Consider the following 21706-nt stretch of genomic DNA (forward strand, 5'->3'; position numbering starts at 1 on the left):
ATTTCAACACAGAAAAGAAACAGCATTTTATTTTTCTTATAGAATCACCTGCAGTGTGGTAACTGGCCATTCGGCCCAACAAGTCCACACAGACTCTCTGAAGAGCATCCCACCCAGATTTCCCCCCTTCTCCCACCCTTTCCCTGTAACCCTGCATTTCCCATGGCTAATCCACCAAACTTACACATCCCTGGACACTACAGGCAATTTAGAACAGCTAATCCACCTAACCTGTACATATTTGGACTGTGGGAGGAAACTGGAGCACCCAGAAGAAACCCTTGCAGGAGCTGGAGTTGTACTTGGCATGTAGGAACATGATTGTGATTTCTGGAGTTAAGGCATCTCTGCTCCAGGACCTCTCTGCAGGGTTTCTTTACGGGAGAATGTGCAAACTCCACATATTTCCAAATCCAGACAGTGTGTGTTTTTGGGGAGAATTTGCAGGCAAATATGTTCCCATTTATCTGCTGCCCTTGTTCTTCCAGGTGATAGAGATTGTGGATTTAGAAGGGGTCTCGGTGAATATCTGCAGTGTAACTTGAACTGCACTTATCCAGGCAATTGGGAAATATTCCATCAAACTCCCAGCTTGTACTTTGTAGATGTTACTAAGGAGATGGGAGATAGGTTACTCACCACAGGATTCCTGGAGTCTGACCTGCTATTGCAGCCACTGTATTTATATGGCCAATCCAGTTCAGTTTTTGCTCAGTGGATTCAGTGACAGCAACGCTATTAAATGTCCAGTGGAGATATTTGGATTCTCTTGTTGGAGATGGTCATTGCTTGGCATTTGTGTAGCACAAATGTTACTTGCCACTTGTCAGTCCAGGCTTGAATATTGTCTAGGTCTTGTTGCATTTGAACGTGGAATGCTTCAGTATCTAATGAGTCGCAAATGCTGATGGACATTGTGCAATCATCAGTGTCTGCTTTGACCTAATTCTGGAGGGAAGGTCATTGATGAAGCAGCTGAAAATGGTTGGGTCTAGGATGCTCCTCTGAGGAACTCCTGCAGTCCTGGGGCTGAAATGACTTATCGCCAGAAATCACAACCATGTCCCTACCTGCCAAATACAACTCCAACTCCTGGAGAGTCTTCCCCAATTTCAGTTGATTCCAGTTTTGTTAGGGCTCCTTGATGCCACACTCGTTCAAATGGAGCTTTGATGTCAAGGATTGTCACTCTCCCCTCCCCTCTGGAACTCAGCGCTTTTGTCCATGTTTGAACCAAGGCTGTGAGAAGGTCAGGAGCTGAGTGACCCTGGTGGAACCCAAGCTGGGCATCACTGAGTAGGTTATTGCTGAGCAGGTGCTGCTTGGTAGCACTGTTGATGACACCTTCCACCACTTTACTCATCATCGGAAGCAGACTGATGGAGGAGTAATTGGCTGGGTTGGATTTCTTCTGCTTTTTGTGTGCAGAACGTACCTGGGCACCTCCCACATCCAGTTTGGAACAGCTTGGTTAGGGGAGCGGCAATTACTGGAGCACAAGTCTCACGCCCGACCCGTGACTCCAGACCTGATCCAAGTATCCCTGGCCTGACAGCCACCAGAGCCAATTTCTCCCACCCATCTTGACCTGCCCTAAGTCACTTACCTTGCCACCTTGGCACCCACAGTTGGCACCCAAACCTCTTCCCACTTGGTGGCCGACCCACATGGCACCCAATGCTGTACCCACCTGGTACCCTATCCCTTGCACACTACCCCTTCTTCAACAGGCACCCTTCCCAGCAGGGACCTACTTACCTTACTCCCTGATATCCCACCCACCTGGCACTCTACTCTTCAGCAGCCTAACAGCACTCTTATCATCCATATGTGCAGTTTGACAGCAGCTGCCCAAGTGGCTGTGAGTCTGTACCTTTAGATTGTAGAAGGTGGCAGCTGAGTGCTGTGAAATGGGAGTTTGGTTTGCCTTCCTCTTCCTCTGTGCAAGAGAAGGACTGTCAGATCGGAACCATTTCGACAGGAGCCGCCACCGGATCGGAATGTGGAGCTCTCTGCTTGTGTAAAAATTGGCCAAGATTGATTCCTGAAGAAGGGCTCATGCCCGAAACATCGATTCTCCTGCTCCTTGGATGCTGCCTGACCTGCTGCGCTTTTCCAGCAACACATTTTCAGCTCTGATCTCCAGCCTCTGCAGTCCTCACTTTCTCCTACAAGATTGACACTTCTCAGAAAATCCAGCCCCCATGTCAGGGGAGGGGCCAGGCAGATCTGGGTGTGAAAGTTTATTTAAACCAATACCAAAGCCCCAGCCTCAGTGTCCAGCCTCTGTTGATTGTTAATCTATCTCTCCCTTAAATTGGTGACTTGAAGGATTTAGGTGTCTGGTGTAACCTGACCATCAACCAGGTTCTGGTTGAGATTATGCCGTTAAATGATCATCATTGTTTAAGATCCATCATTCCTTTGTCAGAGACAGTCAGGTCCTTGCTCTGAGTTGATTGAGAAGGAACCTATATTTATTTTGTGTCTTACTCCATCTAGGATGTCCTGAACTGTTTCACCAAAACAACTTACTCTGAAGGATAGTTGCTAATCAGGTCCAAATAATGACAGTTAGCACTGTTGTACAAGGTTGTGAAAGGGTTAATGTTGGACACTGAATACTGCAACTTGATCTCCCCTCATTCTTCTAAGTTCCAGAGAATATAGGCCTAAACTGTTCAATCTCTCTTTATTCTACAAACCCCCCATCTCTGGGATCAATCTGGTGAACCTCCTCTGAACAACAAACAATGCCATTACATCTTCCCTCAAATAGATCTTCTGTCTTGGGACCTCCAACTACACGGGATCAATGTGGATTTCTCCAGTTTCCTCATTTCCCCTCTCCCCCACCTTATCCCAGATCCAACCCTCCAACTCGTCACCACCCTCTTGAATTGTCCTACCTGTCCACCTTCCTTTCCACCTATCCGCTCCACCCTCCACTCCTATCACCATCACTCCCCACCCCCATCTATTTATCGCATTCCCAGCTACCTTCCCCCCACCCCAACTCCCTCCCATTTATCTTCCAGCCCCTTTGGGCTACCCCCTCATTCCCAATGAAGGTTTATGCTCAAAATATTGACTCTCCTGCTCCTTGGATGCTGCCTGACCGACTGTGCTTTTCCAGCATCCCACTGTTCAACTTTAAATTGTGTTCTAAAAGGTTCAAAGTGTGGCTGTCATTAACATTTGCAAATTCTACACTCCCGACTCTCAGTTGCAAGCAAATAAAACTTTTCTTATCCCAGTCAAAATGGAGTGTGAAAACAAAGAGGGTCCAATGAAATACTTTGAGGAGTAAACATTGATCCTGAGCTGCAGTGTAATGAGGTTATAAACCTCACTTTTCACTGTTACCCAGTCAGTGCGTTAGTGTGTAGCCTTATTTGACACTGAGCGAAGAGGTCAAAGGCCCCAGATGCTCCCCCTCCTTTGTGCGAGCTAATCTCCTTTGTGGACACCGCTGTTCATCTTTGGGTCCCTGCACTGTGCAGGATTCCTAAACAGCTTGACAGAGTAAATACTGACAGTATCCAGGGCATAGCCTCAGCATAAAGGGGCACCAATTTAAGACTGAGATGAGGAGAAATTTCTTCTCTCAGAGGGTTGTGAGTCTTAGGAACTCCTTACCTCAGGGAGCTGTGGGGGTAGCGTCTGCGTGTATACTTAAGGCTGAAATAACTCTTGATCGGTCGGGGAATCAGGATTATGGGGAAAGGACGGCAAAGTAAAAGGGAGGAGTCTTGGATTGGCTATGATTCTATTGAATGGCAGAACAGGTTGAGGGGCCAAACGGCCTACTTCCACTTCTATTTCTTATGGTCTTCCCTAAATCATTGTCCCCCTCTATTCCCACTGTAAGATGATGTTCATGGTAACTCACTGTGAGCTAATTGGTCATTCACTCTGAGCTGCTTAGTCACTCACTCTGAGCTGATTGGTCACTCACTCTGAGCTGATTGGTCACTCACTCTGAGCTGATTGGATCTTTGTAAAGTCACACTAGACATCCCATCAGATGTGATTTAAACTGGAAATTATTGGATCAGGTTCATTTTTATTTCATTTCCCCACATGCCATGTTTTCTATCTATGGGATTAGGCAACAATGGATATCAGGGATCTACTAGATGTTGATGACCTACTGGTGTAAGACACCTGAGTGACCAGGGTCCACTTGGTCCACTGAATGCTAGAGGTGTAGTAATCACCTGGGTGCCTGCAATCCACTGGTGTAAAGGATCTACTGAGTGCCAGGGTTCTGCTGGGTTACAGGGATCTGCTTGGTTTTGGGATCTGCTGAGTATTGGGGATCTGCTGGGTGTCAAGGATCTGCTTGGCATTGGGATCTGCTGAGTATTGGGGATCTGCTGGGTGTCATGGATCTGCTGAGTATTGGGAATCTGCTGGGTGTGAGGGATGTGCTGGGTGTCGAGGACCTGCTGGGTGTGAAGGATCTGCTGGGTGTGAGGGATCTGCTGGTGTCAGGGATCTGTTTGGTATTGGGAATCTGCTGGGAGTCAGGGATCTGCTGAGTATTAGGGATCTGCTGGGTGTCAGGGATCTGCTGGGTGTCAGGGATCTGCTGGGTATTGGGGATCTGCTGGGTGTCAGGGATCTGTTGGGTGTCAGGGATCTGCTGAGTGTCAGGGATGTGCTGAGTATTGGGGATCTGTTGGGTGTGAGGGATCTGCTGAGTATTGTGGATGTGCTGGGTGTGGGGGATCTGCTGGGTGTGAAGGATCTATTTCGTGTTGGGGATCTGGTGGGTGTCGGGTATCTGCTGGGTGTTCACTGCTGAATTTTTCTAACTAACTGTGGTGATTTTCAGGAGCTGGTGACGGAGCTGTCGAAGGAGCTGTCTGAGCTTGTGGTTTATTGTAAGGCTGTGCGTTTCCACAGCTTCCAGTATGCACGGGAGAAAGCATGTCCCTGTGAACTCTCATCCTTCTCTGAGAATAAGGCAAAGAAGCTGATCTGTGAGTTAGGTAAGATGAGACCACACAATTATCACCATAAAGGAGACCAAAAGCTAATCACTGCTGCAAATTTACAATAAACACTGAAGATAAAGAAATAGTCAGCAGTCTCGGCATCACTTGGAGAGAGAAGGAGAGTTATCAATTCAGATCAATAACTCTTTGATTCAATTCAGAACAATGACAGACCTGGGAAGAGTTTGAAATATCATTGGTTTTAAACAATTGAAAGCAGGTAGAAAGAGAAGGAATAAAAGCCAGAGTGGTGAATTCACAGAACAAAGGAATTGCTGGTGTTGGACCAAAAGGAATGGCAGCTTGGAGGAGGTGTGACTGTCAACATGACGAACAGGTGCCATCATTGGGCCCCTTGCTGAGATATTTGTATTATCGATAGTCACAGGTGAGGTGCTGGAAAGTGCTGGAGGTTGGCTAACGTGGTTCCATTGTTTAAGAAAGGTGGTAAGGAAAAGCCAGCGAACTACAGACCAGTGAGCCTGACATCGGTGGTGGACAAGTTGTTGGTGGGAATCCTGAGGGACAGGATGTACATATATTTGGAAAGGCAAGGACTGATTAGGGACAGTCAACATGGCTTTGTGCGTGGGAAATCATGTCTCACAAACTTGATTGAGTTTTGTGAAGAAGTAATAAAGAGGATTGGTGAGGGCAGAGCAGTGGAGGTGATCCATATGGACTTCAGTAAGGCATTTGACAAGGTTCCCCATGGGAGGCTGGTTAGCAAGGTTAAATCACATGGAGTATGGGGGAACTAACCATTTGGATGCAGAACTGGCTCAAAGACAGAGGGTGGTGGTGGAGAGTTGTTTTTCAGACTGGAGGCCTGTGACCAGTGGAGTGCCACAAGGATTGTTGCTGGCCCCAAATAAATGATTTGGATGTTAACATAGGAGAAGTAGTTAGTAGGTTTGCGGATGACACCAAAATTGGAGGCGTAGTGGACAGCAAAGAAGGTTACCTCAGAATACATTGGGATCTTGATCAGATGGGCCAATGGGCTGAGGAATGGCAGATGGAGTTTAATTTAGATAAGTGTGAGGTGCTGCATTTTGGAAAGGCATGACTTATACACTTAATGACAAGGTCCTAGGGAGTGTTGGTGAACAAAGAGACTTTGGAGTGCAGGTTCATAGTTCCTTGAAATTAGAGTCACAGGTGGGAAGGATAGTGAAGAAGGTGTTTGGTATGCTTTGGTATGCAGGAGGAGGCCATTCAGCCCTTCGAGCCTGCTCTGCCATTGATCATGATCATGGCTGATTGTTCAACTCAATAGCCTCAACCTGCTTTCTCCCCATAACTTTTGATCCCATTCATCCCAAGTGCTATATCTATCCACCTCTTGAATACATTCAATGTTTTGGCATTAACTATTTCCTGTGGTAATGAATCCCACAGGCCCACCCACAGGAAATGTGTCCTAAATAGTCCACGCGAATCCTCAGACTGTGACCACTGGTTCTGGACACACCCACCATCAGGAACATCCTCCCTGCATCTACCCTGTCTTGCCCTGTTGGAATTTTATAAGTCTCTGAGATTCCCCCCTCACTCGGCTGAACTCCTGCAAATACAACGCTAACCTCATCAATCTCTCATCGTACATCAGTCCCACCATTCCTGGAACCAGGGGAAACCTTCACTGCACTCCCTCGAGAGCAAGAGCATCCTTCCTCAGAAACGGAGACCAGAACTGCCCACAATATTCTAGATGTGGCCTCAGCAAGGCCCTGTATAACTGCAACAACACATCCCTGCTCCTGTATTCGAAACCTCTTACAATGAAAGACAACCTACATTTGCCTTCTTTCCTGCCTGCTGCACCTGCATGCTTACCTTCAGCGACTGGTGCACAAGGACACCCAGGTCCTTGAGATGTATTTGCAGGTGGTGGTGCTTCTATGTATCTTCAGCTGTAAATGTGTTGCTGGTCAAAGCACAGCAGGTTAGGCAGCATCTCAGGAATAGAGAATTCGACGTTTCGAGCATAAGCCCCCTGATGAAGGGCTTATGCTCGAAACGTCGAATTCTCTATTCCTGAGATGCTGCCTAACCTGCTGTGCTTTGACCAGCAACACATTTACAGCTGTGATCTCCAGCATCTGCAGACCTCATTTTTAACTTCTATGTATCTTCTACAATTGTCCTTCCAGAGGGAAACAGTCATGAGTTTGGTAGGTGCTGTCTAAGGACCTTTGATGAATTTCTGTAGTTCATCTTGTAGATAGCACAAACTGCTGCTACTGAGCATCGGTTTTGGAGGGAGTTGATGCTTGTGGATGTGGTGCCAGTCAAGTGGCTGCTTTGCCCTGGGTGGTGTCCAGGTTGTGGAGTATTATTGGAGCTGATCCAGGTACATGGGTTTCCAACTACCAATGCTCATTTCTGTGTCTTCTGAGGAATAAAGATCAAATCTGTTTTATAACAGGGAAGTGAGAGACCTGTATTGGTCAGAACAATGAAGATGAGATCAGGGAAGTCAGGCGTGGTGATACAGAAAATTTCCTCCTGTTACTGATTATTACTGCTATAATTGGGCTCAGCAATCCAAACATTGAATAATAAACCTGAAAGAAGGAAAAGAAAATCAATCATCCAATTCCTAATATTCTGAGATGGTTAGATTATAATATATTTCATTGTTAAAAATCACACAACACCACGTTATAGTCCAACAGGTTTAATTGGAAGCACACTAGCTTTCAGAGCGACGCTCCTTCATCAGGTGGTAGTGTGATAGACTATCACCTGATGAAGGAGCGTCGCTCCGAAAGCTAGTGTGCTTCCAATTAAACCTGTTGGACTATAACCTGGTGTTGTGTGATTTTTAACTTTGTACACCCCAGTCCAACACCAGCATCTCCAAATCAATATATTTCATGTTTCACTGGAGATTGGCATTGTACCTCATTATCCATGGGCTCCTACCCTCCCTCTCTGTCCAATGGACTCTCACCCTCACTATCCAACGTGCTCTCATTCTCCCTATCTATCCAATGAGATCTCACCCTCCCTCTCTACTGAGGGTGGCACGGTGGCTCAGTGGTTAGCATTGCAGTCTCACAGGACCAGGGACCCAGGTTCAATTCCAGCCTCAGGCAACTGTCTATCAGGTGTTTGCACGTTGTCCTTGTTGTTACCTGATTTCCTCCAGGTGCTCCAGTTTCCTCCCACAGCCCAAAGATGTGCAGGTCAGGTGAATTGGCCATGCTAAATTGCCAATAGCGTTAGGTGCATTAGTCAGAGGGAAATGGGTCTGGGAGGGTTACTTTGTGGAGGTTCAGTGTGGACTAGTGGAACCCAGTGATCTGTTTCCACACTGTCGGGAATCTAATGCAACCTCTCTATCCAATGGACTCTCACTCTCTCTCTCTATCCAATGAACTGTCAGCCTGCCTCTCTATCCAATCGACTCTCATCCACCTCTCTGTCCAGTGTGATCTCACTCTCCCTCCTTATCCAATCGGCTGTCACCCTCCCTCTCTATCAATGGGATCTCACCCTCCCTCTCTATCTAATGGGCTCTCAGTCTCCCCCTCTATCCAATGGGATCTCACTCTCCCCCTCTATCCAATGAGCTTTCACTCTCCCTCTCTATCCAATGTGCTTTCACTCTCCCTCTATATCCAATGAGCTTTCACGCTCCCTCTCTATCCAATGGGATCTCACTCTCCCCCTCTCTCCAATGAGCTTTCACTCTCCCTCACTATCCAATGAACTTTCACTCTCCCCTACCATCCAATGGAATCTCACGCTCCACCCCCCCTATCCAATGAGATCTGACGCTCCCTCTCTATCCAATGAGCTTTCACTCTTCCTCTCTATCCAATAGGATCTCACTCTCACTCTCTATCCAATGGGATCGCACTCTTCCTCGCTATCCAATGGGATCTCACGTTCCCTCTCTATACAATGGGATCTCACTCTCCCTCTCTATCCAATGAGCTTTCACTCTCCCTCTCTATCCAATCGGTTCCCACCCTTCCTCTCTATCCGATGGGTTCTCACCCTCCCTCTCTATCCAATGGAATCTCACCCTCTCTATCTAATGGGCTGTAACCCTGCCTGTCTGTCTAATGGGCTCTCACCATCCCTGTCTATCCAATGGGCTCTCACCCATCCCTGTCTATCCAATGAGCTCTCACTCTCCCTCTCTATCCAATGGGATCTCAACTTCTCTATCTAATGGGCTGTCACCCTTCCTGTCTTGGTAAAAGTCCAGATTAGAGTAGTGCTGGAAAAGCACAGCCAGTCAGGCAGCATCCGAGGAGCAGGAAAATCGACCTTTTGGGCAGAAGCCCTTTGTCAGGACTGACCTAATGGGCTGTCACCCTCCTTGTCCATACAATGGGCTTTTGCTCTCCTTCTCTGTCCAGTGGGCTCTCACCTTCTCTATCCAATGGGCTTGCAGCCTGTCCTCCCAACACACTGTACATTCTAGGCCATTCAGCTTTTACTAGTCCACCTCCAGTACTGGGTCTAACCTGTTTGCTTACAGTAAGCTGTTCAGCCTTCTCTGGCTGGTGCACACTGTCTGCTACACATTTTACTTAACCCAGTAATGGGCTCTTGAGCCTCTGTTCCCCGATGCAGTGGTTAACCTGTTCTTGCCAACTCTCTGTTTGTTCTCCTTCCCCAGTGAGCAACTCAGTGCCTCAAAGAAATTTGAGAAACATGAGATACCTACAATACAGGAAATGAGCAAGGGGAGAGGGTTGGGTGGTGGGAATGATACTCACACTGTCTTACTGGCAAGTTTCCAGAGACATAACTACACAGTGAGAACTGATTCTTTGTTGTTGTGTTCCTCTGCAGAAATGATTAAATGTCTTTATTTTTCAGGAGCCTCCTTTGTTTGTTACAACACACTGCAGCTGTCCAGGATCTATCCCACAGGCTCTCGTTTTGACTCATCCAACTACAACCCTCAGGAGATGTGGAACGCAGGATGTCAGCTGGGTGAGTCCCTCTCAGACCTGACTCACTCCTACACAATAACAGAGGATTCACCCAAACAAAAACAAAGATCTAGATTTTAATCAATTTAATTATTAGAAAATAAGGGAAATCCGCTTACTGAATGAGCATTGAACTGTATCAGCAAACCCGAATTCGCCAGATGTAGGTTAGCTCAAAAAGCTTAGTGTTTCAAAATAATAAAGATTTGCATCACATAGAACTTTTCATGACCACGGAACATCTTAAATTGTCTTCAATCTAGTTAAGAGGGCACAGGTTTAGGGTGAGAGGGGAAAGATTTAAAAGGAACCCAAAGGGCAACTTTTTCACGCAGAGGGTGGTGCGTGTAAGGAATGAGCTGCCAGAGGACGTGGTGGAGTCTGGGACAATTACAGCATTTAAAAGGCATCTGGGTGGGTATATGAATAGGAAGGGTTTAGAGGGATATGGGCCAAGTGCTGGCAATTGGGACTAGATTAGTTTAGGATATCTGGTCGGCATGGACAAGTTGGACTGAAGGGTCTGTTTCTGTGCTATACATCTCGATGACTCTGTGTCTCTATGTACTTTAAAGTGTAGTCACTGTTGTGATATAGGAAATGGATCAGTTCACACACAGCAAGCTCCCACAGCCCCATGATAATTAACAGGTAATCTGTTTCTGCGATGTTAATTCAGAGTTACATATTGGCCAGGGTGGAAAATGGGGTCCAAGTCAATGTGTTTGTTGATAGAATTCTGGTTGCAATGCCATGATTCGAAGTATTCTCGTGTATGTCTTTGTTTGGCTTGTCCTAGGATGGATGTGCTGTCCCAGTCAAAGTGGTGTCCTCCTTCATCTGCATGTAAGGATGGGACAAGACGTCCATCCTAGGACAAGCCAAACAGAGACACAAGCGAGAATTCCTTGAAGCATGGCATTCCAACCGGAACTCTACCTACAAACACATCGACTTGCATCCCATTTACCACCTTCAGAAAAAGAACAGGAAATGACATCTCCACAGGAATTGACATCACCAACCCAAGGAAATCTCAAAACATAAATGGAAGGCAGGTCACTAACACTGGTGCTTCACCGGAGGCTCACTGATGATGTTACCTAGTATAGTGACGAAACATCTGAAAAATTAACTTTCCAGCTCAGCGAACAAACCTATATACAGAACCTCAGCCTGAGCTACAAATCTTCTCTAAACTCTTTAATGCGACCTCCATCTTGAACATGCTCAAGGATTGTCTCTCCACAGCCCACTGGGAAAGAGAGATCCAGGGAGTCACTGCCCTCTGAGAGGAGAGAATCTCCTTCACCTCAATCCTAAATGGCCTGCCCCTTATTTGGAGACCGTGACTGGTTCAATGCCCTGCTGTTCCTGGCCAAGGAAGCATTCTTCCTTCATCTGTGCTGTTGAGACATGGATATGCTTCGAAGGAATGAATCAGATGTTTGGCTGTTTTAATTGGTTGTGTTATTGAGTATGAGTAAGATAGAGTGGAGGAGGCCACTCAACCCCTCAGATATCTTCAGTCAGATCATGACTAATCTGTATCCTAATTTTTCCACTCACTTTCACTTCATATCCCTTAACATCCTTGCTTAGTATTAAAATCCCAACTGATGGTCAAGTTAGATCCCAGAGTGAACATAGATCATGTGTTTATGTAACTAGTTGTGTTTAGTTAGATAAACTGGCAGTTAATTACTGTTATCTTTACTGAGGATTTGAGCTACAGGGAGAGGCTGAACAGGCTGGGGCTGTTTCCCTGGAGCGTCGGAGGCTGAGAGGTGACTTATAGAGGTTTACAAAATCATAGAACAATATAGCGCAGAACAGGCCCTTCGGCCCTCAATTTTGCACCTGTGAACTATTCTCAGCTCATCCCCTGACACTATCCCAAAATCATCCATGTGCTTATCTAAGGATTGTTTAAATCTCCCTAATGTGGCTGAGTTGACTACCTTAGCAGTTAGGGCATTCCACGCCCTTACCACTCTCTGCATAAAGAACTTGCCTCTGACATCTGTCTACAATCTATCACCCCTCAATTTGTAGTTATGCCCTCTTGTCTATAATTACCTGGGTTATCTCTACTGCCCTTCTTGAACATTTGCAATCCTCCAGTCCTCTGGTACTAAACCTGTAGACAATGACAACTCAAATATCAAAGCTAAAGGCTCTGCTATCTCCTCCCCACATTCCCAGAGAATCCTCGGATAAATCCCATCTGGCCCAGGGGACTTGTCTACTTTCAGTCCTTCTAGAGTTGATAACACCTGTTCATAACTAACCTCGATCCTTTCTAATTTAATATTTCATACCTCATTATTCTCCTCAACAATATTCTCCTTTTTCTGAGTGAAAACTGATGAGAAATATTTGTTTAACACCTCTCCGATCTCCACAGCGTCCACACTCAACTTCCCACTTCTATCTTTTACTGGCCTTTTTTAGATTAGATTAGATTACTTACAGTGTGGAAACAGGCCCTTCGGCCCAACAAGTCCACACCGACCCGCCGAAGCGCAACCCACCCATACCCCTACATTTGCCCCTTACCTAACGCTACGGGCAACTTAGCATGGCCAATTCACCTGACCCGCACATCTTTGGATTGTGGGAGGAAACCGGAGCACCCGGAGGAAACCCACGCACACATGGGGAGAACGTGCAAACTCCACACAGTTACTCGCCTGAGGCGGGAATTGAACCCGGGTCTCTGGCGCTGTGAGGCAGCGGTACTAACCACTGTGCCACCGTGCCGCCGGCAGTGGGTGGCACGGTGGTACAGTGGTTAGCACCGCTGCCTCACAGCGCTAGAGACCCGGGTTCAATTCCCGCCTCAGGTGACTGATTGTGTGGAGTTTGCACGTTCTCCCCATGTCTGCATGGGTTTCCTCCGGGTGCTCCAGTTTCCTCCCATAGTCCAAAGATGTGCAGGTTAGATGAATTGGCCACGCTAAACTGCCCGTAGCGTTAGGTGTAGGTGTATGTGTGGGTTGCGCTTCGGCGGGTCAGTGTGGACTTGTTAGGCTGCAGAGCCTGTTTCCACACTGTAAGTAATCTAGTCTAATCAATGCTGTGCCTTATTCCTACCCTAATCACCCTTTTATTCCTCACATACCTGTAGAAAGCTTTAGGGTTCTCCTTTATTCTATTTGCTAAAGACTGCTCATGTCCTCTCTTTGCTCTTCTTAACTGTCTCTTTAAATCCTCCTAGCAGATCTGTCATCTCCATCGCCTTATCTGTACCAACTTGCCTCATCGACACATAAACCTCCTTCTTCTTACCAAGAGATGCAATTTCTGTACTGAAAATGTGTTGCTGGAAAATCGCAGCAGCTCAGGCAGCATCCAAGGAGCAGGAGAGTCGACATTTCGGGCATGAGCCCTTCTTCAGGAATGCAATTTCTGTAGTAAACCACGGTTCCCTTGCCTTACCACTTCCTCCCTGCCTGACAGGGACATACCTATCAAGAATACGCAATATCTGTTCCTTAAACCAGATCTACATTTCCATTGTCTGCATCCCCTGCATTTTGCTACCCCATTCTATGCATCCTAAGTCTTGACTAATCACATTAGAATTGCCCTTGCCCCATCGATAACTCTTGACCTGTGGCATGTACCTATCCCTTCCCATCGCTAAACTAAACGTAACCAAATTATGGTCACTCTCTCCAAAGTGCTCACCTACAACTAAAGCAAACACCTGGCCTGGTTCATTACCAAGCACTAGATCCAGTGTGGCCTCCCCTCTTGTCGGCCCTTCAACATACTGTGTCAGGAAACCCTCCTATACACAGTGGACAAAAACTGATCCATCCGACATACTAGAGTTATAGCATATCCAGTCAATGTTAGGGAAGTGAAAGTCCCCCATAATGACCACCCTGTTCCTTTCACTCCTACCCAGAATAATTTTGCTAATCCTCTCTTCCATCTCCCTGGAACTCTGCGGAGTCCTATAAAAAAACTCCAAGCAGTATGACCTCTCCTCCTGTTTCTAACCTCAGCCCACACTACCTCAGTATACGGGTCCTCATCAAAAGTTCTCTCAGCCACTGTTATACTATCTTTGACTAACAAGACCACACTTCCCCCTCTTTTATTGCCTGGCCTGTTCTTAATGAAAGATCTAAACCATAGAACCTGCAACATCCATTCCTCACCCTGCTCTGTTCATGTCTTCAAAATGGCCACAACGTCGAAGTCCCAGGTACCTATCCATGCTGCAAGCTCACCTACCTTATTTCAGATACTTCTGACATTGAAGTAGACACACTTCAAACCACTTCGCTGTCTGTCAGCACGTTCCTGTGACCCTGAAATCCTGTCCCTGTCCTCCCTACTCTCACCCTCCTGTGCACTGTAACTACACCCCCGGTTCCCATCCCCCTACTGAGCTGGTTTAAACCCACCCGAATAGCACCAGCAAATTTCCCACCCAGGATATTAGTACCCCTCTGGTTCAAGTGAAGACTGTCCTGTTTGTACAGGTCCCACCTTCCCCAGAATGAGCCCCAATTATCCAAGAACCTGAAACCCTCCCTCCTGCACCAACCTTGCAGCCTCGTGTTTAGCTGATATCTCTCTCTATTCCTTGCCTCGCTATCACATGTCACGGGTAACAAACCAGAGATAACACCTCTGTTTGTTCTAGCTCTCAGCTTCCACCCTAGCTCCCTGAAATCCTGCCTTACATCCCTATCCCTCTTTCTATCTATGTCATTGGTACCTTCATGGACAACGACTTGAGGCTGGTCACCTTCAGGATCCCAAAGATACGATCCGAGACATCACGGACCCAGGCACCTAAGAGGCAACACACCAACCACGAGTTTTGTTCGTTCCCAACAAACTTCTATCTGAGCCTCTAACTATTGAGTCCCCAATGACTAACACTCTCCTCCTTCCCCCACCCCCCTTCCCTTCTGTGCAACAGGGACAGGCTCTGTGCCAGAGACCTGGGCCCCACTGCATACCCCTGGTAAGTTGTCCTCCTCAACAGTATCCAAAATGGTATACATGTTTTTCAGGGGAACAACCACAGGGGATCCCTCCACTGACTGTTGTTTCCCCTTTTGAACAGTCACCCAGCTTTCTTCATGCCTAGGAATAACTACTTCCCTGTAACTCCTATCTATCACAGCCTCTGCCTCCCGAATGATCCGAAGTTCATCAAGCTCCGCTCCAGTTCACTAACACAGTCTTGGAGGAGCGAGAGTTGGGTGCACTTCCTGCAGATGTACTTGGATGGGACACTGTTGGCATCCCTGACTTCAAACATCATTCAGGAGGAACATTGCTTTCCCTGCATGAGGAGCATGGATAAGATAAATAGACAAAGTCTTTTCCCTGGGGTCAGGGAGTCCAGAACTAGAGGGCATAGGTTTAGGGTGAGAGGGGAAAGATATAAAAGGGACTTAAGGGGCAACTTTTTCACACAGAGGGTGGTATGGAATTAGCTGCCAGAGGAAGTGGTGGAGGCTGGTACAATTGCAACATTTAAAAGACATTTGGATGGGCATATGAATAGGAAGGGTTTGGAGGAATATGGGCCAGGTGCTGGCAGGTGGGACTAAATTGGGTTGGAGTATCTGGTCAGTATGGATGGGTTGGGTCGAAGGGTCTGTTTCCATGCTGTATATTGCTATGATTCTATGACTATGACAGGAATTTTTTTTTCATGGAATAACAAACATTTGTTACACAAAAGAAATAAACAGAAACTAGATAAACAGAGACAAATAGAATGATCCCCCAACCTGCAGCAAAAGAACACTGTGCATTCCAGAGACTCAAGCTCAGAGAAATTACACCTTCTAACTCAGCTCTTTAGGATTCTACTTAACAAACTCCAATTAGTTTCTTGGTGTAGACTCCAGAGACAACAAATCCTTTCCAAATCTACTGACATGAACATACTGTAAATGCAAGAACCTGAACTTTCTCAACTCTAACAAACTGCAGATTTCCACCCAGACTCTCCTCATTTGAAACATTTCACACACTTGTAATCTGTTGCTTGAAATGCTCCTTCTTATAGGAGAGAAACTAAATTTGCTTCTGAACACAACACTGGCCAAATCGAAAAGAAAACTTGCTCTTCTGAGATTCTTCTGAACGGAAGACAAAGCTTACATGTTTACTCTACCCATCATAAATCCAACATTGTAAAAACAATGACTGCAGATGCTGGAAACCAGATTCTGGATTAGTGGTGCTGGAAGAGCACAGCAGTTCAGGCAGCATCTGAGGAGCAGTAAAATTCTTGGATGCTTCCTGAATTGCTGTGCTCTTCCAGCACCACTAATCCATAAATCCAACATTATCAATATCTTTGCATTAACACCACAGGGCCCAGTCACTTGCTCTTTCATAAAACATTGAATTTATATCTCTGTTTCAGAAGGAGTCTATTTTTCTTAAAAAACAGAAAACCCCTCACAGAAATAATGAATTTCCATCTGCATCTATTTTGAAATCCCATTTCCAAAAATGATGTTAATATATAAATTATACATCCTTCATCATATAAGCAATAATCCATTGACCTTAGATTAAAAGTTATTAAATTGAGCCTCAGTACGTACCCCTTTTGTGGGAAAGAGTTCCACATGAATACCAAGCTTTGCATAAAGGAGTGTCTCCTAACTTCTACTCACATTAGTCTGGTTTTAATTTTAAAGTTCTATCGTATTTGACTTAGACACACCATCTGTCTCAGAGCCCCACCAATCCCTTTGATCGTTCAAAAGTCCTTATAAGATGAGATCACCCCTTAACTACTTATATTCTCGGGAAAACAAATTCAGTTTATGTGACCTCTCTTTGATCATTGATCAATTGTTTTCTTTTCTGTTAATTGGTATATTTTTTGACTTTATCTAGTGGCCCTGAATTTCCAGAAACCCGGGACAGAGATGGACCTAAACAAAGGGAAGTTTCGACAGAATGGTCGGTCTGGATACATCCTGAAGCCCAGTTTCATGAGGAATCGTTCCAATCCATTTGATCCTGCCAGGGCGAAACCAGGGGCTGGTCTCAAAGAGACACAACTAATTATTGATGTAAACATCCTTCCATTCTTTTTCCTTTAACAATGAAACTGTGTGCATTTGGGGTGAGCAGAAGACCTGGATAAAATTAGATTTGGATCAGCCCTGCTTAGCTTGTCTGGGGGGAGCAGGTGACTTGTTGGTCAGGTTGGAATGCTGTGACTGATCAGTAACTCCATTATCCATGGGATATTGTGATGGCCAGATAGTTGGTCGTTCATTGTGTCCAGCTTTTTCCATGTTTCTGTGTAAGAACAATGCCTGGGATTCCAAGACCCTGCCCCAGGACATTCCGTCAGCAATGGAAATCAGGAGAGTTGTTTATCGAGGGGCTGACCCATAATGACCTGAAATTGCCTCGTTAATTCTACTTTGCATCTTGTCATACAGTCCTTACCTGTCAGCCAGAGGCAGTACATTCAAGTCCCACTTGCCCCGGAGTTGTTTATAAAACATCTGAACAGGCTGTTTAAAAAGACAGCCGGAAATGATCATGTCCTGTAGTACAGGATCTATCTGTAGCACTAGCATTCCAACGTCACTTCAATATAATACAGCAATGAGATTGTAAAGATACAGTACAGTACAGGATTGTCTCTCACATCAATTAATAAAGTCTACAAAGATGTTCTGAGAGTGATACATTGCGTATCTCTAACCATTTTGTCTGTTCCCAGTGTCTTGGCTCAGTGGTTAGCCCTGCTGCCTCACAGTGCCAGAGACCAGGGTTCAATTCCAGCCTTGGGCGACTATCTGTGTGGAGTTTGCACGTTCTCCCCATGTCTGCGTGGGTTTCCTCTGGGTGCTCGGGTTTCCTCCCACAGTCCGAAGATGTGCAGGTCAGGTGAATTAGCTATAGGAAATTGTCCATAGTGTTCAGCGATGTGTAGGTTAGCTGCCTTAATCAGGAGTCCTTCAGGGTTACTGAATGGGTCTAGGTGGGATGCTCTTCACAGGGTCTGTGTGGACTTGTTGGGCTGAATGGCCTGTTTCCACAACGTGGGCCATCTATGGTTCTATGAGTTGTTCAATGATTACCGTCTCACGCTCACTCAGTGATATTGGCAGACTAAGAGAATGCATGAAACTGGATTTCAAATCAAATAACTTGCAACTTTGGATTTTCAGAGGATACTTTCTCAGGGTTGTATTGTTAGAACCAGAAGGGAACATTCAAGACTTCAACAGGCCTTTGATTGAGGGAATCCCTGGGGAATGTAACTGGGTTTACTTCTGCTGACCTCCCCATGCTTCATAGCCAGTGGCAGCAGTAGAGTAAAGTATTCATCACCCACTTCAGGGCCTTAATTCAGGTTGGGGCAAAGTGGGTGTCCATTAGCAACCCATCCCAGACTTAATCAAGGTTGACATAGAAATGTGGCAGAGTCTCCCAACCTTGTTTCCTCTTCCACCCCAGGATGCCGCAACTTCTAATACACCTCGGTTACCCTGTGGATGTATTGTCTGTAATTTCCAGAGTTATGGGACAGTTTGATGGAGGTTTTCAAGTTGTTCAGGGGAACAACAGGTCAAGGGGAGTTAAGATGCAGACTTTGAGATCTGGACATCTTTCTTATCTTTTGGCTCTCTTTTATTTCTGCTGTTGCTTTTATTTTGCGATTCTGATTTTGTAACCAAGGTGCTGCTGGAGAATAGCAATTTTGTCGAATACTCCTGTATTCCGATAGGTGACGATAAAATCTAATTCTACATTCTAAAAGGATAAAGGGAAATTATTTCCAGTGCTTTCCGAATCGAGACCCAGAGTGAGTGGTGTCGAGATGAGAACCAGACACTTTCAAAGTGAAATTAGGAGACATTTTTGTACACAATGAAACAGCCTCCCACAAGATTCTGGGTGAGTTGTAGATTTTAAACCTGTGATTGAGATTAGATTAGATTAGATTACTTACAGTGTGGAAACAGGCCCTTTGGCCCAACAAGTCCACCCTGACCCGCCGAAGTGCAAACCACCCATACCCCTACACTTACCCTTTTACCTAACACTACGGGCAATTTAGCATGGCCAATTCACCTGACCTGCACATCTTTGGACTGTGGGAGGAAACCGGAGCACTCGGAGGAAACCCACGCAGACACGGGGAGAACGTGCAAACTCCGCACAGTCAGTTGCCTGAGGCGGGAATTGAACCCGGGTCTCTGGCGCTGTGAGGCAGCAGTGCTAACCACCGTGCCGCCCACAAATTTATTTTGTAGTTGTCCAAAGGTATGAAAGGATATGGTCAAACAAGGATCAGTCCTGATGCCATTGAATGACAGAACAGACTGAAGGGATGAATGCCCCTGTTTCAACATTCTTGTTCTCTCTTAGCTTTTGCTTGTTTGATCTGCACCAGAATATTCTTGCTATCTTTGTTTCCTGGGGAAGCCTCTGCTGTTTAACATCTGGAGATAAATCCTTGGCTCCTCTCCTTTCATTGTTAAAGTTTTGTCCTGTTCATGTCCCAGGATGTCTCTTACCCTTCGTCACCAACGAAGGTTCTGTTTCCTCTCCCAAGTATCTTTCCTCATAATCTCCTGCTGTCTGCATTGAATCCCAAATCGCTGATTGTTTCTCTCCCCATCTCTCTCGGTCTGCTTCCAACTGCTGATGAATTATAGTCATTCTCATGTAGAACCCCATGTTCTCACACGGAGGTCTCTTTTTCAGATTATTACAGCTCAGCAACTCCCCAAAGTCAATAAGGATAAAAAGAATTCCATCGTGGATCCCTTGGTGCGTGTGGAGGTACACGGAGTTCCTGAAGACAACAACACGCAAAAGACCTGCCATATTGAAAATAACGGTGAGCAGTTGTCTGAGGAAGTTATACTGTCAAGCGCCTTTCCAAAAATCTTGACAATGTTACAGTTAATGACTCCTGAGGGTGGCATAGTGACCATACTGTTAACCTGTTGCAGGGGTTGGAGGGTCCCCAAGTAGAAAATGAAGTGCTGTTCTGCACTGAGCTTCACTGGAGCACTGCAGCAAGCCTTGGGACAGAGATGTTGGCCAGGGGACATGGTGGTCTGTTAAAGTGGCAGGCAACTGGTCACTACATAGGTACATCACAAAGCAGTCATCCAGTCTGCATTCCATCTTCTCAATAAACAGGGGACCACATTGTGAATGGTGGCTCATAGTTTGGAAGTGGTCCACTAGATATCTGCTAGGCCTCATTCGCATATCAGTATATTTAAATGAGGTGGGTGGGGGAGTGTGCCACTTATCAATGATGAGATAAAGTAGATATGAACTACAAGGCCTCCACGGACCTGCAGCTGATGACATGTTTCTGCTGGATCAGAGATATTGGAGGTGGAGGTCTCCTGGTGGACTCCGAGAACACTCACCGTAGTGGGATTTGGGAAAACCATTCAGGGAAAGAGAGGAGGGGTACACCATCTTCACAAATGATTCTCTCTGTGGGACACAAGAAGATGCCAGTCACGATAGAAGGACACCCAACTGGGCAATGAGCGGCCTCCCCTACCAGTCCTCACCAGCAGGCCCCCGGCTGCCATGGCAACAGAGAGGAAATCTCCCTGTTCTCAGCTAGGCCAAGATTCCCAAAACTATTCCACCTACTCTGCAGACAATGCGGCCATTCCTTTTGAGACTACACGCATCCCAGTGACATGGAGGGGGCCCCCAGTCAGATGGTTCACAGTGTCTCTCTGTTTTTATTGGATGGCAGGATTTAATCCAGTCTGGAATGAAGTGCTCCGGTTCACCATCAACGTTCCCGAGCTCGCGCTCATCCGATTCATTGTTGAAGATTATGACTCAACCACCAGCAACGATTTCATTGGACAGTTCACGCTTCCATTCACCAGTATGAGAGAAGGTAATCATTACTTTAACCCCTCGTCCTGACACTGCCCCACTCCCCTGGACACTGCCCCTGTCCTCATGAACGGTGAGACGGGCAGTGTCACGGGGAGAGGGGCACAAACTGGGGGAGAGGAGCAGTGTCACGGGGAGAGGGGCAGTGTAACGAGGAGGGGGCAGTGTCACGTGGAGAGGTGCAGTGTAGGGGGAAGAGTGGCAGTGTCACAGGGAGGGGGCTGTTTTGGGGGGAGAAGGGCAGTTTTGGGGGCAGAGGGGCGGTATCACAGGAAGAGGGGCAGTGTCCCGGGGAGAGGGGGCAGTGTCAGGGTGAGAGGGGTCGTGTTGGGGGGAGAGGGGCAGAGTCTGGGGGGGGGAGGGGCAGTATCCGCAGGGAGAGGTGCAGTGTTGGGGGGGAGTGGGGCAGTGTAACGGGGAGAGGGTCAGTGTCGGTGGGAAGAAGGGCAGTGTCAGGCAGGAGAGGTTTAGTGTCGAGGGGGAGAGGGTCAGTGTCGGGGGAGAGGGTCAGTGTCGTGGGGAGAGGGTCAGTGTCGTGGGGAGAGGGGCAGTGTCGTGGGGAGGGGGCAGTGTCGTGGGGAGAGGGGGCAGTGTTGTGGTGAGAGGGGCAGAGTCAGGGGGCAGGGGCAGTGTCACAGTGAGAGGGGGCAGTGTTGGGGGGAGAGGGGCAGAGTCAGGGGGCAGGGGCAGTGTCACAGTGAGAGGGGGCAGTGTTGGGGGGAGAAGGGGCAATGTCAGGTTGAGAGGGAGCTGTGTCACAGGGGAGGGTCAGTGTGGGGGGAGAGTGGAGCAGTGTCATGGGGAGAGGGGGCAGTGTCACGGTGAGAGGGGCAG

At 46.8% G+C, this 21706-nt stretch overlaps 1 protein-coding gene across 1 annotated transcript in view; it reads left to right on the forward strand.

The window, feature by feature from the left end:
- LOC132830693 (1-phosphatidylinositol 4,5-bisphosphate phosphodiesterase delta-3-like) overlaps positions 1 to 21706 on the forward strand; it is a 178907-nt gene that overhangs the window by 149119 nt on the left and 8082 nt on the right. Inside the window, exons 10-14 of the mRNA XM_060848503.1 lie at positions 4841 to 4997; positions 9849 to 9965; positions 16859 to 17037; positions 19697 to 19832; positions 20724 to 20873. Of these exons, the coding sequence (XP_060704486.1) occupies positions 4841 to 4997; positions 9849 to 9965; positions 16859 to 17037; positions 19697 to 19832; positions 20724 to 20873 (739 nt within the window). The remainder of the gene's footprint in view (positions 1 to 4840; positions 4998 to 9848; positions 9966 to 16858; positions 17038 to 19696; positions 19833 to 20723; positions 20874 to 21706) is intronic.

Source organism: Hemiscyllium ocellatum, chromosome 32, assembly GCF_020745735.1.
Source record: "Hemiscyllium ocellatum isolate sHemOce1 chromosome 32, sHemOce1.pat.X.cur, whole genome shotgun sequence".
Classification (NCBI taxonomy): domain Eukaryota; kingdom Metazoa; phylum Chordata; class Chondrichthyes; order Orectolobiformes; family Hemiscylliidae; genus Hemiscyllium; species Hemiscyllium ocellatum.